Here is a 16885-nt window from a genome sequence, read left to right as displayed (position 1 = left end):
CACGCAGGCTTTGTCTTGTCTCCATCAAATCAACTCTAATCCTTAACTTCAGTGTTGATGCATATGTGTGTGTCTGCCCGACAGTGTGTGCATGTGAAGAAGTGAAATAAGACAACAAGAAAGAACAAAAGAAAAAGCGAGGCTGTCTGAGATTTGTCAGGGTTTCAGTCTGTGCATTTCTTTAAATCATCTGACATCTGACAAACAATGTCTTTAAGGTTTCCAAACACTAGTCCTATTTGATGCTCTTCAATTGTATAATTACTAGCATGTTATGGATTTTAACAAAACAATCAAATCCACTAGTTGATTCCAGAAACTCTGTTTCTTCTTCTGTGGGATTAATTTGTCAATTTGTGCAAATGCACAGGAACAAGCCAGGGTTGAATGGTTGTTGCTTTCTCATTTAGATCATCTAATCATTTATATCAATCTTGTATTTGAAATGTAAATACCAATGAATTTATAGCACTGAAATATTTTATTGGTTAAGACTTAATTGTGGGTCTGCAATTTCTTTAAAATAAATCCTAGAATGTTTTCAAATTTCAGTTTGGCTCTGATCTACATATGCTTAATAAAAGACACAATTAATTAATTGTTAAGTAGCACAATAGAATAGTGACTAATTAATTAAATATGCCTCAGTTAAACACGTTCTCTAGTTTTTAAATTTTTATTAGTAGTACAATACATACTGTAGTTCTGTCCAGGAAACATCATAAAAATTGAAAATAAATTACATATTACTTTTCATTTTAAGATCAGCTCTCTGAAATTAATTGGTTTTTCAATTTCAAATCATGTAACAAGAAATTTTTCAGTCATTCATGCAAGCTTTTCTTTTATACTTTTCTTTTATTCACAGGTCTGACAGAATGGGACCAGATAGGTTAGAGAGCTAATCATATTCATTAAGGCTAGATTGCTTATCCTTGGTAAGCTGTCCAAGAGTGAATTTTTCATTACTGTGTCTGAATTTCTCAAATCGAATCTGAGCAATTTAATATAAAAATAAACATGGAAATTAGCAAAGAGTCCTCCAAATCAGCAGGACAACTACGTCTGACTGTGCCTTTGGAATTGGCTACAAAGCCCAAATAACACTTAAATAATATTAGGGAACAAATCTGATATTTCAGTGACCCATCCTTCCATTTCTGTACAGTTCTGTACAACTCTGTACAGTTCTTGGGGCACCTGCTGAAACAAGTGATGCCATCATTCTTATTGGGAAGACACAGTTTCAAAAAGAGACAGATTCTAACCAAATAAATTCATATTGACTGTTCAAAGTACATTCAGTGATGTTTACATTTATGACAATCTGCGATAAAGTTTCACACACTTCAGTTGTTTAAAAGATTCAGATCCTTAAGGATTTTCTTTGCTTTCATATCCTAAGTAGATTTTGATTTTGATATTAGATGGTTGGCAACTTACCTTTGATCCCTTTTCGCCTTGTCTACCCTCTGGACCTGCAGGTCCAAGAGATCCCTGAAAAGAACCACAATAAAGTACCATTATAATTTTGTGCATGCATACATAATATGACTGTAGGCTTACAGTAAGAAACTAATTAATTTACTATACTCCCTGATGTCAAAACTTTTTTATGTAGATCTATTCAAACGAACAGAAAGTAGGTAATTGTTCTCTCAAAGGGAAATTATCCAATATTTGCTGACAAGTGGTAGGTTCATGTTCATACTAATTGTTCAGCTGAAAATGCTCTGACCTTAAATCCTTTTAAAGAGAGAGGGTTCTGCAGGGCCAAACAAACATCAGTACAAGCAAATTGCCCTATATTCTAAACATACTGAGCTAAAAGCACATCAGCATTTTCACCAACAGCCTCTGGTCAAAACCTTGTAAGTGGACTGTCATTTGCTATTAGAAACCATAATCAAATAGACCAAACAAAAGTCACTGGTCTTCAGTGTAGCTTATGAGCCCTGGCAACTGTGTATGTGCATTTGTGACTGTGTGTTGAATGGGATGGCATGCATTTGTCCAGCGGTGCTTGCATGTGTGCTAATGTAGTGTGAAGCTACATGCATCAGTGAGCACCAAACCTGAATCAATTTCAAAGTGATATCAAGAGAGTATAACCCAAAATTACCTTGGTGAAGGATGAAAAATCATATTGAAAAGTCCATTATTATGGACATAGAACTGGGATCTAATTTGTTCTGTAGCCTTTGTCATCTGGACACTACTCCTTGGAATACAAATACTGGGACAAACAATGTGCTCACATACCACTGCTTTTAAAATGTATGAACTGTTTGAGGCTGAGGTTTTAATCCAAGCCACACAATTGCACTGAAAACATGAAGTGTGCTTGATGCTTAACAAAGAACATTTTTTGCAGTGAAGCCAAAATTACCACAGATAGATGTTCTTTGGATATTTGATCTCAAATAATGTAGCAGGATCTATCCAGTGAGCCTCTGTAAAAGAACCTGCAGGACTGTATCTTCAAACAGGCAGCGTGATGCATGATAAGCTAGAGAAATGAATGTGTGTCAGCCACAACTGGCTATTATAATCACATTTTTAAATCTCTACGGTGAGGGAAAGGATAATGAAGATCAATTCAGCAAATGGCTCCACTGACTGTAACCTTATTTACAGTGGTGGAGAAGTATTCAGATTCTCCACTAAAGTACCAATAAAAACAATGTAAAACAATCCACTGCATTACAAGTGCCTTGCAAACAAAATTTTACTAGAAAAACTAAAAGCAAAAAGTATTATAATATTCATCTAATTTTTTAATCTCTTATGTTGGAGGCCTTTAGCAATAACTGTATTTAATAGTATAATATAATGTTTCTTCATGTAAAACTGTAATCAGAAAAGCAGGAAATAACTACAAATAAGGGGGTGTAGTATAGTAGTATAGTAAAAAGTACAATATTCCCCTCTGAGATGCACAGTGCAGTAGAATAACTGTGTGAAATGGCATAAAAAGCAAAGTATTGCAAAGTACAAATATTTCATCTATACATTTGAGAAAATGTACTTACTTCTATTATTGGTTTTTATTGATCCCAAGCAGAACATCAGTGTTTATCATCCCTATATTTTCATCATAACTACCAGTTAAAAGTTTGGACAGACTTTATTTAATTCGATAAGAAAGTGTTTCCAAATTTTGGACTGGAAATGTATATGCCTAAGTGTTAATTCTCTCTTGTCACATTCTTCTAGCCTTTCATATGGTATATGAATGGCACACTTTATTGCTAACAGTAAAACATTATTACAGTAAATGGTAGGCATCGTAAAAATGCTGTGCTAGTAAATTTAAATAATCTCAGTTCAAGTGTGATGTGACAGAAAGGGCATCTAGTGCCAGAAATTAAAATGACAATTAAATTGTCTGACATTAGCAGTGGCAACAGTTCTATTGCTTTCACATTACTGCCTGTCAAACTCACAATATGTAAATATTCTCATACAGCACGATCTCTAGACAATTCCTGTCACATGAACTCAAAATCTAAACATGATTGTGTGTATCACGCCACAGCATTTAATAGCACTGAGCCTGTAAGCACATTGAGAGTCTAAAAAAAGAAGATCTCAAGTATCATCTAATGCATCATTTTGGAAATATACTCACCCTTTTGCCAGGAGGTCCTGGTACTCCAGCTTCACCAGATGGACCTGAAGGGCCCTAAAGCAGAGCAAACACAATGCTTAACTCCACTTTGCAAAAACTGATGAATTCTGTTACACAATGAGATCTCTTTTTTAAAAAGTCATATCCATTTTCCCAGAATGGATATGAAACATCAACAAGGTTTTTGGTTCTACTTCAGATCCCATTATCATATTGGTGCTTCATTTGTTTCACTGTAGAATTTTTTTTCCTAGATTTTGAATTTTTATGGCCAGTTTTATAAAATGCTGCTACTGTAATTCTGTGTCATCATTATTGTACAGATTAAGGATTGAATCCTGTTCTGTTCTCCTACATCCCTGTACATGGGAAATTGATTTTACTATCAGAATGTGACTGGCTGATATTTTTATTTGTTTACTTGGGAAGATTTTACAGTCTCATATCATGTAAGACTTACAGGTTGGCCAGCCTCTCCATCATCTCCTTTGTCACCTGGTAAACCATCAAGACCCTAAACAAGATGCACAAAAAGTCAACTTAGTTCATGTGATCTCATCACTCATTTATTCTCACAAAAATGGCAACAAATAAATTAGGAAAACATAAAGGTAATAAAAAAATGTATTGCTTTTTTTTTACTATTACCAGTAGTTTCTTATGATTTTAAATGCACAAACGTAATTAATTTAGTTCATGTTGACTAAATGAAATAATATGCCAAATGTGTTAGAAGGACGGATGTAACACTTACAGCAACACCAGGCTCACCAGGGGGACCAGGGTCTCCTGGGAACCCGACCGGACCCTGCAGAGAGATTGAGACACTCAGAAGACTGAACTTGACTCAGATACTTGACATTGTCTCAAAAGCAGTTTTGGTAGCAGACAGCTCGACTGAGAAATATGACACAGTGATGCTCTCGGTGACAGCTCTAATAATGAATTAGTCATGGCTGTATGTGTGTCAGTGGAGCTGACATACAGGGTTACCCTTGGGGCCGTCATCTCCAGAGGGTCCGCGGGCACCAGGAGGTCCAGCTGCTCCTGGTGGGCCAGTTTCTCCCTTCTCACCAGTCTCTCCTTTGGGGCCCTGAGGGAAAATGCATCACAGGCTTGTCACCATGAGAAGCACACATGACACTTAGACATACATGCTAAACAAGGCACACTCAAACTGGCCTCAAAGTATGCACCAAACTGATTCTACAAACACAGTGTATGAGGATTTATGATAATTTGCTGTAGAATTTCATATTTTATTCCCCTAAAGAGACTTATTATTGCACTGTTTTCTCTAGCAATGGCAGATGCAGTGTCTTCACATGTTGGCTATGACTTAGAGCAACAGTTGAAACATAATTACAAGCCCAGAATGATTAGCTGGCCCATTAGAGTTGGGTGCTTCTCTAGTCAATGCCAGTGTGGCACCTTTGAAATTAACCTCAATGAGATGTGAAACACTGGCTCTATCTGTCACTGCAAACAGATACACAGCAGTGGATACTTTATCCTGATTTATACCAGCAAGAGAAAGTAAAAACTGATTCATGTTTGCAAACAAACACAGTATGCTGTATCATGAAACTGGTTTTGCATGTTATACAAATTAATGTTAAATGAGTTACAAGAAAGTGAAGGTTGTAAACACTGATTATATTGACAAACAATAAAATTATACTACTAACATGCTCTACAGTGTCATGGTCCTTCTGTCACAGAGCAGAAATACTGGGATGAACTTTGCCTTTAATAACAGCTTGGTGTAAGAGGTGAGATTAATGACATCACCAACAGTGGTGGCTGTGCTAATTATCTACTGAAAAGCCCCCAGGTTGCTAGCATTTCTGTACATAAGCCTGAAGTAATATGAGGTGAAATACTCAGAGGTAAAACAGCCCCTGCAGCTGATGTGTCACATAAAAAACATAACTTAATTACAGTAGCTGCACTCACAGATATTCATACGCAGATTCATTAAACAGTTGCTGAAAAGACACAGTGTGTCATGTTACTGTGCACCGTGGATTTTGAATACTATTTACACATGTATAAAAGATCAGTTCAGTTGTTTTTGAAAATAAAAAGATGAAATGATCAGTACTTTAGCATGATGCTGTACTTACTTTAACACCAGGCTCTCCAGGTGATCCTGGGTTGCCAGCCTCCCCAGTCTCTCCCTGTTAGAGCACGATGAAAATGTGGATTATCACAGTTGCAGTCTAGATACACAGTGTTTTCAGCTGACTAACAGTTGCACTGGTCACTACTTTTGGTTTGTCTCTTCTTTCAAACATGCTAGGTCTTTTTAAGTACATTTGTGCTGTGCAGAATCCACATGAAAATAAATAAATAAATTAATTAATTAATTAATTAATTTAGAAGCTGAAAAATGCACAATTCAGTACATAATCATCTGGACATTCTTTTTACCTTCTCACCAACACCTCCCATTGCACCAATACCACCGGGAGGACCTTGTGCACCCTGTGGACCAATCACAGGATTTCTCTTAGTTACTCACTATTACAGAAGCCTTGTCAAAAAAAAAAAAAAAAATACAATCAGACTTACACTGGCTCCGCTAGGACCCTGAGGACCTCTGGGGCCAGGAGGACCAGGTGGACCCTGTCAGCAAAAAAAGAAGTTATGTTCAATGTAGAAATGTGGCATATGTTCTATTTACATGTTGGAAACGTATTGTCTGCTCTATCTTACACTGTAAAAATGAGGCCAAAACAATCACCAGGTGCCTTTATTTTTTTTTTTTCCAAACAGTATGACAGTATAGCACACATTACCTTTGGTCATATGGGACTGCAAAATTTCATTTATGCTACTTTAGAAACAGCAGACATGCCACACCCACTGTCATTTCTCATATATTGCCTAGTGTTATATCTTCCTTTTGAAAGTATGTCAAAAAAAACACACAGTACCTTACAAGGATGAGAAAATCTAGTTTAATCAAATGCAGATTAAAGTATCTTATCAGAAACACTGGTCTGACATTGACGACATATAGAAATAATAATGACCCATTGGTGCTATATGAAGAGTCATTTTCCTATAGTTTTCCAGTAACTAATTAAAAAATATGCTACTTTAAAAGGAAAGGATGCAAAGTCTTCTAGCTGAAATATTTGTCAGTACATATTCCACAATTCCAGACTTTGAAAACATCTGCTATGTGTCTGATAGAGCTGCCAAACTCAGCTGCCTACCCAAACTTCAGAACAATCAGTACAATTTCCCACCTCACTGGGTTTTACGTGAAAACAATATGAATCTCTGTAATAGAGAAAAGTCACAGTAAGTGCTACACTCACCATTGGTCCAACATCTCCATTTTCTCCCTTCTCACCAGGAGGGCCAGGCAAACCCTGAAAAGAAGAAAAATATTCTTCAGAACAAAGAAAAAAGGTCATGCAGGGCAGCACCTGATACAAAATTGCACATTAGAAAATCCACTGACAGGAGCATAAATACATTTTCACTGCTCATTAACAGGTACTTATAGATGTTTATTGAATAGAGGGCTTTAGGCTGCAAAGTGATGGAGAATGCATTAATACAAGCTGAACCCCTCAGTGTAAACATACAATTAGTCAAAAAGGACACCTATTGTAATTAAAGGGTATGGAAGGCTTGGGTATAATCAGCCTGTGTAAATTACAGGGTGGGAGCTCCATCCATCTCTGTCTAAAGTAAAGTAAAAACAAAGAGGACAGTGCAGGCGGTACATATTATCCAGTTTTGGGATTTAATCATGCTTGACTAAATCAGTTTGAAGGCCACTTGGAAAGCTGTCTCTGTAACAAAAATGAAGGAACTCTCACATGCTGTTGTAACTTATTGTCTATCTGCATAATTGCAGTTTTTATTTGTTCTGTTAGCTTCACTCAGAAGATGTAGCATGCACAATCTATGGATGGGGGGAAAGCAGTTGTAATAAGTTACTATAAGACCAAACTGACATGGATATTGATCACTGAGATCACATATGTGCGGGTTTCAGTCCATTTTGTTGATTTACTGTACTTGTGATGGCAGGGAAGGCTAATTCATAACTGAGACATTAGTCACAGTAATAACACATGACAGTATTGAGAAGGGACAAATAAATAAATCATCAACTTTTTCTTGTATAATGGTTGGAAGTGACAAGCTCTTGATCAGAGCTGGACTTGTTATTTGTAAAGAACTAATGCACACGAAGGCAGACAAAATATGTATAGAATTACCATAAACTATACACACATATACTGTAAATGCAACAGCAACATGAAACTATTCTTTGGCACACATATCAGAGCAAATCAATAGATTTTTACTTATGACTTGGCATTTCCTTCTACTTTCCACACTACCCTTGGACTATAAGGACACTTTGGTGTAATCAAATATGATATTTACTTTCCTCTGCATCCACATCTTAACCTCTTAATCTGAAAAAATCATCTGCTCAGCGAGGACTCCAATATCCCACAGCAAACACAGCCCCAGATGATGGAAGGCTTTCAAACCGCAGCCATTCTTTTCCCATAGTCAAAAATCATTATGGCCACAGATAATTGCATGGAAGAGCTGCGCTCACAGTAGCTGCTGCCATCTATTGAAGGGCAACTTAACCAAATATAATTAAAAGAGTGGAGATGGAGTGCATTATGCCCAATTAAAAAACAATTGCACTTAATAACAACGTTATCTGGTCCTATTGACCAGTGTGGCTTTGTTCTAATTTCATCCTCACTGAGTCCTTGGGTTATTCATTGCCATCAAAGCAAGTTTCCTGAACTTCAGCTCATTGGCTTAAAAGAACCAATGCTCCACCCTTTTGTTCCTCTTCTGGCGACCCTGTTGCAATTTTGAGGACAAGGGAGCTGAATAGAACACCTAATATCTGGTGAGGACAAACCCAGAATATAAACAATAATTTCATCCAACATTAGCTATTATATGCTACTGCTCACAAGTAAGGTTGTATCTGCAGACTTTGAATTTTGAATTGAGTTACAGTTCATTTTAATGGTGATTTTTTTCACCTTCTTTATTTGTAGAGACAGAATGTTCATACTCTAACTTTAAAACCAAAAATCCTAGATTTCTTCCCAAAAACAAGCACCTTCTATATCTCAGCCAACTATTACCATTAAAAGTATATAATGATTAGTCATAGATGTGTGTGTTGAGCTGGAAAATGAAATGGGAACAATAATTGATAAAAGCCCTCAAATATCATTCTTCCACATACCCTTTTAATATGCATAGTCCATATTTGTGTGAGTTGGCTAGACAGAAAATTTGTAGGGTCACAGGTCTGATACCTGACTGACTGCCTATTTGCATCAGTGTTGCTGCCGCTTTGTTCCAAATCCTCTAGGAAATGAATCCCATGTATTGTTGTACTGTGTCTCTTAAGGGACATATTTGCAAATAGTAAACTAATTTTTACAATTACAATGCTTAAAATGTCTGAGCAAATATGGGCTGTCATAACAATGGGTTCATGATTTGGGCTTGAGAGCACTGTGGGGAAGTGGTTTATTGAATGATAATAATGCAGTCTATGTAGAAAAACCAACAGCACTCTCCCCTGCACCATTACAGTTATGGCAAAGTGCCAAATGCAAAATGTTCGCAGAAGTGATGGATTTTTAGAAGTGTCTGTGCTACAGAAAGTCCTTGAGGGGGGAGAAACATTATTTGTCCAGAAGCAATACAAAGTGTTATTAGGTGCCGGGGCGGCATTAATTAATTATGTTCTGTTTTTGATGTAATGTAAATGATGTAAGGAGAGATGAAATACCGTTGGTTTACAGGGTGTGGAGGAACTCATTCTGCTCTGGCTGCGACAGAGGGAAAGTGATGTGCATAACTACTATATAGGCTGCACTCATCTGATCTGATTGTCATGAGGTCAGAGAATCACAGAAAGAGAATCAACATGTGTAAGATGCAATCTTTGACTTGCCTGCAGTCCAATTGGTCCTGGTAGACCAGGGAATCCTCTGGGTCCTTCATCTCCTTTCTGGCCAAACATTCCCTGCTGTCCTCTTGGTCCAGGCTCACCGTCACTACCCTGTGGGCAATCAAATTCATACAATCTAAATCTCTTTATTCTGATCAGCATTAGCTGGAGCTTTATCATTTAAAAAACACAAAAACTTGTATCTATGTGGCTTTTCATCTTATGGGATTTCTTTGCCCTTTTAATCCGTTTCAAGGTTATGGAGTACATCCAAGCTCACCTGGTGGAGTGTGGGTCAATGTCCATATTCAAACACAGATTAGGATGGACAGTTACCTTAATGCCTTTTCTGAAGGTCAGTTTATGGCAATTTAAACTATTCAACTATCCTTCACACTAATACTCAGGATCATGAGGGGGCTGGTTTTTCTCAGGGGTAACACATAACCAGAGATTTGCACTCATTTAGATTTTAGGACATTTAAGTTTGGAGTCAAACTGTCAATCTTTTGAGTGAGAGAAACCTATGTGAGGATTTACAGGAAAATAGATAAAATATAAGAAAAGGTGAGGAAACTAGCAACTGATCTACAGTGCTGCTGGGCTACCTGGGAAAATAGCAGCTATCCCCAGTACAGTCTAGCCAAAGGGTAACGGTAAACAGTGTATGTGAAAGATGCTGACTTCATCTGTGAAGTCTGAGGTGCACAGGGATGGAAGAGGGGAAACTACAGGGAAAGAGTGAAGTGCTGACAAACTGGGAGTTTTCAGTTCAAATACATGTCAGCACTTGAAAGAGCTGGAGGAACTCTTGCTGGGACATGTAGGCAGCCGCAGGTGCTGGTACTGAATGCAGAATAGTTAAAAAGGAAATGTTAGGTGATTACAGGTAGCATGTGAACAGCTTTGAACTAAAGTGTTGGAGACAAGCAGGACTAAAGTTTGGAGAGATTTCAACTACAAAGAATGTCACTAATCTGAATGCCCTGACAGGGGTTTGGGCAAAAATGTGTCTGGCTATAAAGTCCTTAAACTCAAATGCAGTATAATTTGACATTGATTGTAACACCTGGTTCAAAATGTGCACCACTAATCTGGCCCACTGTTTTTGTTGCTGCAAGTCTTAGAATGAAATTGCCTCTCGATAATGAGTGTGGATGGGTTTTTAAAACAATAGCATGCTACTTCATAATCATCATTAACATCAGAAGTGTAAACAATAATTCTCTGTAGACAAGAAGTCAAATCTTTTGTCAAAAAAATCGAACATTATTTAGTTTAGTCCTGATCCACCAATTAGCAGTTCTTATTAGAACAGTGCTTTCTTGGGGGTTTTAATCATTTTAGGTCAATAAAACTTGCCAGCTGACATTTAAAACGTTAACTTGGTAGTAATGTTTAAATGTACCTATTTGAAAATTCCAGTGTAGGTACATGTAATACAACAGCTGCTTGTACCAAGGTTTGCCAATGGATGCTGAGGCCTGGAAGCATCACACACACATGCTCAGGCAGGTATAATTTATGCATAATCAGAAGTGCATCTAATACCATATATGTTTAGACTGTCTATGTGGATAGTTTAGGATTGGGCTGAGGTTTGTTGTGCATTCTGTTAGAAACAAACATTTACGGTACATCATATAAAGTAGTATACATCATACATCATACATCATATAAAATAGAAATCCCTGAAAGCTCACTTGAGAGGAGGAAACTCCTCACAAGTGAGCTTTCAGGGATTTCTATTATATAATATTTATGTCTTTTGTAGAAAATTTGTAGAAAAGGATGTTTACCATATCCTGATGAAAACCAGGACTGCTCTGGATCAGGACTGATCTGCCATATCATTCCAGGTGTTAGATCTTAGACCCTAACAACTCTAGCAGCATGAGCTATTGTAAACCCTGTGAAGCCTCAGCTAAAGCAGGACATAATTGATTTTCTATACAAACACCAGCATTTTTCCTGGATTGAGAGGTGTGGTAGATAGATACTATAGTCAGAACTGATAACAGCATTAGGACATGGAGTAAATAAAAGAGGGCAGATAATGTTGAATCTACACAGCAAGAGTCAGGACTCACTTATGAAGCTATGAATACACATGAGCAGACTGACTCACCAGGACAAACAACTGTTAAATAATTTGTTATTCAGCAAGGGTGCGCTACCTGCTCGCGGCAATTCATCTCGCCAGGTCTATTTTAGCCCCCACAGAGCCCTGCAGATGCTGAATTTTTGCTAGAATGGTTGTTAAGGCCTGATAATTTACAGCAATGAGCTGTTAGTTGTCCTCATGCCAGCAGCTATTGTAGAAATAGGACTTCTCCTTTTGTGCTAATGAGATGGATGATGAGAGGATGTTCTGCAGCATACAAGGCAGTATTTTTAAGTCTGGTGCCATATGAGGTAATACATGGAAATGACTGGCGGGCTGGAATACAACTGTGGTTTATGAGACTGTTTTGTAAATCAAAGGTCACAAGTTTAATCTTATGTAACAAGCAGAAAGCAATATAATCTGCAAATTTGTAATTACAGTGCAACTGACGAAGGGCTGGAAAACTTTCTACTAAAGGACAAGCTGTTACCAACTTTGATGACAAAACTCTTTGTGTGGCACCCTGATACTAATACACTGCCTCAAGTAAAAGTCATGATTAGAATAAAATTTGTGTAACATTACAATGATAAAAGGATGCAGATTTTAACTAATGGGGATTGCAGCCAAAGGTTTTTGGACTGCAGATACAACAGCCAACACTGCCTGCATAATTTATCCCTGACCTGGCTGAAATGATGCTAAATTTCTGACCCTTTGAGGAGTAAAACATTTCATTTAAATCAGGTTACCTTGTTGTCACAGGGGTTTAAAACATAACAGCTTATTATTTTATCATCACATCAGCCAAACATAAAAAATAAAAATTTTAACCATTCTTTCTAATGAGCTTAAACTGGTGGAAACAACTAGTTTTCTGTCCTTTAGGTATTTGATCTACTTACTGGTTTTACTTATCACCTTTAAGGTTAGCCTTGAAGTTAAGGAAATATTTCAGAGCTGCTTGGCCATTTCATTGTTTCATCCCAGAACCCACTATGGTAAGCAGGGGCCAACATTAGAGGAACAATGCTCACTTTTAAGGCATTTCAAATTTTGGAAAAAGGAGTATCTGCCAAATAAAGGTTAGAGAATGGGGAAAACACTGTGCATGAACAATTTGTATGGGGCTGGTGCTGCTGATTTAATTTCATATTTTAATTTTTAATACGATATCCTTTAGTAAGCGTGAACACTAAGACTGTACTGTGATATCTCAATTGGGAATAGCTGACATCAGATGGCCAGACGACATCATACTCACAGCTGGTCCAGGCGCTCCAATCACACCCTGGAGACCAGTTGGGCCTGGTGGACCCTGAAAATACAAGGAACAATGAGATAAGTAGTCTGAGCAAGAGAGACCTTTTGTGTTCATAAAAAGTAGAGAGTAAGTGAAGGTAATGAAAAGAATTGCAGGTTTACGTTTAATTTATTTTAAATAAGGCCTAAAGCCTCTCAGTTAAAAATTACAAATGTTTAACTTAGTGATCTGAGTTTACCGACATTATTGGAAGCTAAGTAAACATTAAGGAAACATCACAGTACTTCAGTTCATATGGACAAGATAATCTAAGCCACTGGAAAGTAAACTATGTTTGTCTATTTGATTCAGATTAATTCTGCTAAGATTTAGTGCTTTGTTCATTCAGCGTGGATTCAAAAATCTAGAGATAAATATCTACTAGATCAAAGTAATAATGAGAGGAAACAAAGACTCACAGATTCACCCTTGTCTCCTTTGCTTCCTTTCTGTCCAGGTCCACCAACTTCCCCCTGTAGTGCAATACAAACAGCAAAGCTTACACCTCTACTCTTTGTCTTAAAAAGCTCTTCCCTCCCATATTTAGTCTAAGTCCAATATCTTAAAGTGTCACCTTTACTACCGCTGGGCAGTAAATATTTCTCATGAGAATCTAGTTTGATTGGCCCTCAAAGATCTTGAGCAAGTGTTCACAATTAATTGATTGGCTCCCTGTCTAACCCCATTGGCATTATGATTGACAAAGTGGTGTGATAGAAGACGTGACTGGGATTTGAGAGGTGCAGTGGTTACAAATCGGATCTGTGGTTCAGTGCATCAGCTGTGGATATGGGATTTGCTGGCCTGGGGGTAAACAGGATATGAGCTATTGACTATTTCAGTACATGTATTTGTTTATTTGTTTGTTTTAATGGTTTATCTAGGTGCTTATTTTGTTACATAAAGTACATGTGAAATTTAAAACAGTGTGCTATCTGGATTAAATGTGTTTAAGCTATGCAGTGCACCCTTCTATCTGAAATAGTTATGGTGTGTCATACAGGTCATTATAATAACAGAAGATATAAAAACACATTTTGAAGACATCACCAGCCATGCATGTGTGCATGCAAGTTTTCCTTGATATTATTACAATTGTGTTTTTTGTATTATAAATAAAGCAAGTAGAATTCTAAGGACATTTGCATCTGTCTATAACCAAGCACAATACATGCTTTTGTTTTGAAAAATAATATTAAATTATAAATGATCTGAGAAAGATAATTAAATCAAGGAGTACTAATATTCTGGTATATCGAACTTCACTCCACCTTATCCCCATCCTCTCCAGGTGGTCCTTGAGGACCAGCTGGACCGGGAAGACCAACAGGACCTTGAATACCATCACGACCAGCAGGACCCATGGGCCCTTTCTCTCCCTAAGCACAATGACAATCATTAGGAACTATTACAATACCAGGAGAAAAGCATCAATTTCTTCAAGCTTCAGACTGTATGCAGAGACTTGCTGGTTACACTTAGAGTTAGACAGAAATACTCACAGGAGCTCCTTTTTCTCCAGCAGGACCAGGTGGTCCTTGGGGCCCATTGCGTCCTGTCAGACCGATGGGACCTCCAGGGCCAGCAGCACCTCTCTCACCAGGAGAACCCTGTCACCAAGAACAAAGACCAATCAGTCATTGTGGCTTTATGGTACAGCTAACAAGGAAAGTCTGTTCCCTGCAGTGAAGATATGGAGCAGATAAAAGCCACAGGAAGTAGGCTTGGTTTAACTACAAAAAGTCTGACTTTATTAGAAAGACAGCTTTAATAAAGAAAACCAGAAAAATACCAATAAGAGTTTATTGGCATTTTTCTGATTTAAACAAAAATAATACCAAAAAAAAAGGTTTTCCTCAACACAGAGACATGAGTCACTGATGTTTAGAGCAGACATGGTCCTTTTGCATAAGGGAAACAATTCTGTGATCTATTAGCTATTTAAAAAGCAGCAACATTACTGATATAACCTGACATAAAGAGAAATAAAGTCATAAACTGAAAAAAGTCCATTGACCTTGCTTTTAGCCTCTAAGCCTCAGCAGGATGAGCCAGTGCTGATGAACCAACTCTTATCTAACTAATAGGATTCAGTTACTTTCCCCTGCCAAGGCCTTATGGAAGGTTTTGCCATTCTTCCCTCCATTATTACCCTGCTCTTCACTATCCCCAGGTGGGTCCTCATCATTAGTTAGGTGGTCCAAATCACATCAACTGTGACTACATCTTTGATCAGTAGGTCATTATGGCATCCTCCTACCTAGGGAAGGCTGCTTTCAAATAAAACATGTGCATGTGTACAAGCCAAAGCTTCACCCTGATTCACATTCACACACACACACACACACACACACACACAGATTCAGCTGCTGATGTGAGATGCCACCTGGCACTCATATGCCTGGCTCATTTCATGACAGACACACACAGCACCAACCACACACAGTGTGCCAACCTGCCTGCTAGGACACACATGCACACAGTTACAAAGAAGTTTCTTTGACTCACATAACCACAGATTCTTTCTGTTTCGCTGCCTCTCATTCTACCCATGGCTTTCTCCCACACGTGATTTTCCGGCTAGAAAGCATAACTGCACCACAAAAGCATGCATACACACATCCAAATTTTGTGACTCAACTTGTCGCATACATCCTTTCATTTATTTTATTTTTTTTCACTGTTCTTTCATCGTGTCTTTCAGGAACATACACACAACACGCTACAAAGACTATGAAATAGCCACCCGCACAGCACTCACAGACTTTGCCATAGCACGAGAGCAGCTCAATATCTGTCAGGAAATCGATGGGGGAAAATATCAGATTTCTTGTGTGCGTGGGCATTGCACACCGGCCTCTTTTTCAAGGAGTTTTTCAAACACTACCAAAACAGTCTATCACATGTTTTCAGCCAATGGCTCACTTTCAAGCCAATTTAAAAAATCTCATTTCGCAGTGGAAATGGTTTCACTCATTCAGAGAACGCCCCTCTTCTCGCTTTCATCATCTTTTCATCCGTGCTCTGCATATCCGCTCTCATCTAATCTGGTGTTTCTCTGTCGCTGGTGAGCAGGGGCAATTATTGGGAGCCTGCGTTTAATGCTTGAACAGAATGTCAGACAGTTCAAAGCTGCCTGTCAGTCAGCTTTCTGTACAGATTCACCGCTGGAGCTCCTGAGGCTTTTCATTGCACATATCTCTAACTGAGGGGCTCAGAGACAAAGAGAGGAAAAAAGTGTCCCACTTATTTATGGATTACCCTGCTACCACTACTGCTTCTCAAGGTCCTAAACTATGTAAAAGCAAGTCATATTCTACACAGCGAAGCGTGTGTTGCTATGGATTCTAGGAAGATGTTTATTTCTGTGATTAAGGGTAATTCATTGATGCAAAAGATACAAAAGAGGGACCAATGATGACAGAAAAAAACATCCTAATTGTATTACTGGTGACTGCATTAAGAGAAAAGTTCCTCTAGATGTAGTGGTTATATAAAAATAGAAATGGTGAAAATGAGACACAAACTTCTTCCATCTGTGCCATGACAGTTGCTATAGTAACTACTAAATGTGACTGGAAATCCTCACAGACCAATCAAGTTACTGGGATGAAACTAGCCGTTCAACTAGGCAATTAAGCAATGATTAAGAAATGCTTCAAAGTGATGTTGCTCAGCACCCTCTAATTTCATACCAAATAATACCTCTTGTTCTAAAGACACTGTAACTCAAACAGCATTTTGCATTCATACAACTTGGGTATACAGATTCATAAGCGTTTTATAACTGCTAAAAATTTATCTTTGCAAAACTAATACTGGTGTTTATATATTCTGACAAGCAATAAAACAGAGAAGTGAAAACACAGCAGC

The 16885-nt window shown here is 37.9% G+C and overlaps 1 protein-coding gene across 2 annotated transcripts in view; it reads right to left on the bottom strand.

Annotated features, from left to right (window-relative positions):
* Positions 1-16885, bottom strand: part of LOC113134672 (collagen alpha-1(XI) chain-like) — a 76542-nt gene that overhangs the window by 7323 nt on the left and 52334 nt on the right. For both annotated transcript variants that reach the window (XM_026314142.1, XM_026314143.1), the window contains exons 42-55: positions 14515-14622; positions 14284-14391; positions 13432-13485; positions 12974-13027; positions 9606-9713; positions 6961-7014; positions 6206-6259; positions 6065-6118; positions 5758-5811; positions 4617-4724; positions 4386-4439; positions 4092-4145; positions 3632-3685; positions 1444-1497 (exon numbers count right to left, since the gene is read on the bottom strand). In XM_026314142.1, coding sequence (XP_026169927.1) covers positions 1444-1497; positions 3632-3685; positions 4092-4145; positions 4386-4439; positions 4617-4724; positions 5758-5811; positions 6065-6118; positions 6206-6259; positions 6961-7014; positions 9606-9713; positions 12974-13027; positions 13432-13485; positions 14284-14391; positions 14515-14622 — 972 coding nt within the window. The remainder of the gene's footprint in view (positions 1-1443; positions 1498-3631; positions 3686-4091; positions 4146-4385; positions 4440-4616; positions 4725-5757; positions 5812-6064; positions 6119-6205; positions 6260-6960; positions 7015-9605; positions 9714-12973; positions 13028-13431; positions 13486-14283; positions 14392-14514; positions 14623-16885) is intronic.

Source organism: Mastacembelus armatus, chromosome 17 (assembly GCF_900324485.2).
Source record: "Mastacembelus armatus chromosome 17, fMasArm1.2, whole genome shotgun sequence".
Lineage (NCBI taxonomy): Eukaryota > Metazoa > Chordata > Actinopteri > Synbranchiformes > Mastacembelidae > Mastacembelus > Mastacembelus armatus.
Note: the sequence above shows the minus strand (reverse complement) of the source record. Positions and strands in the feature narration are given on the sequence as shown.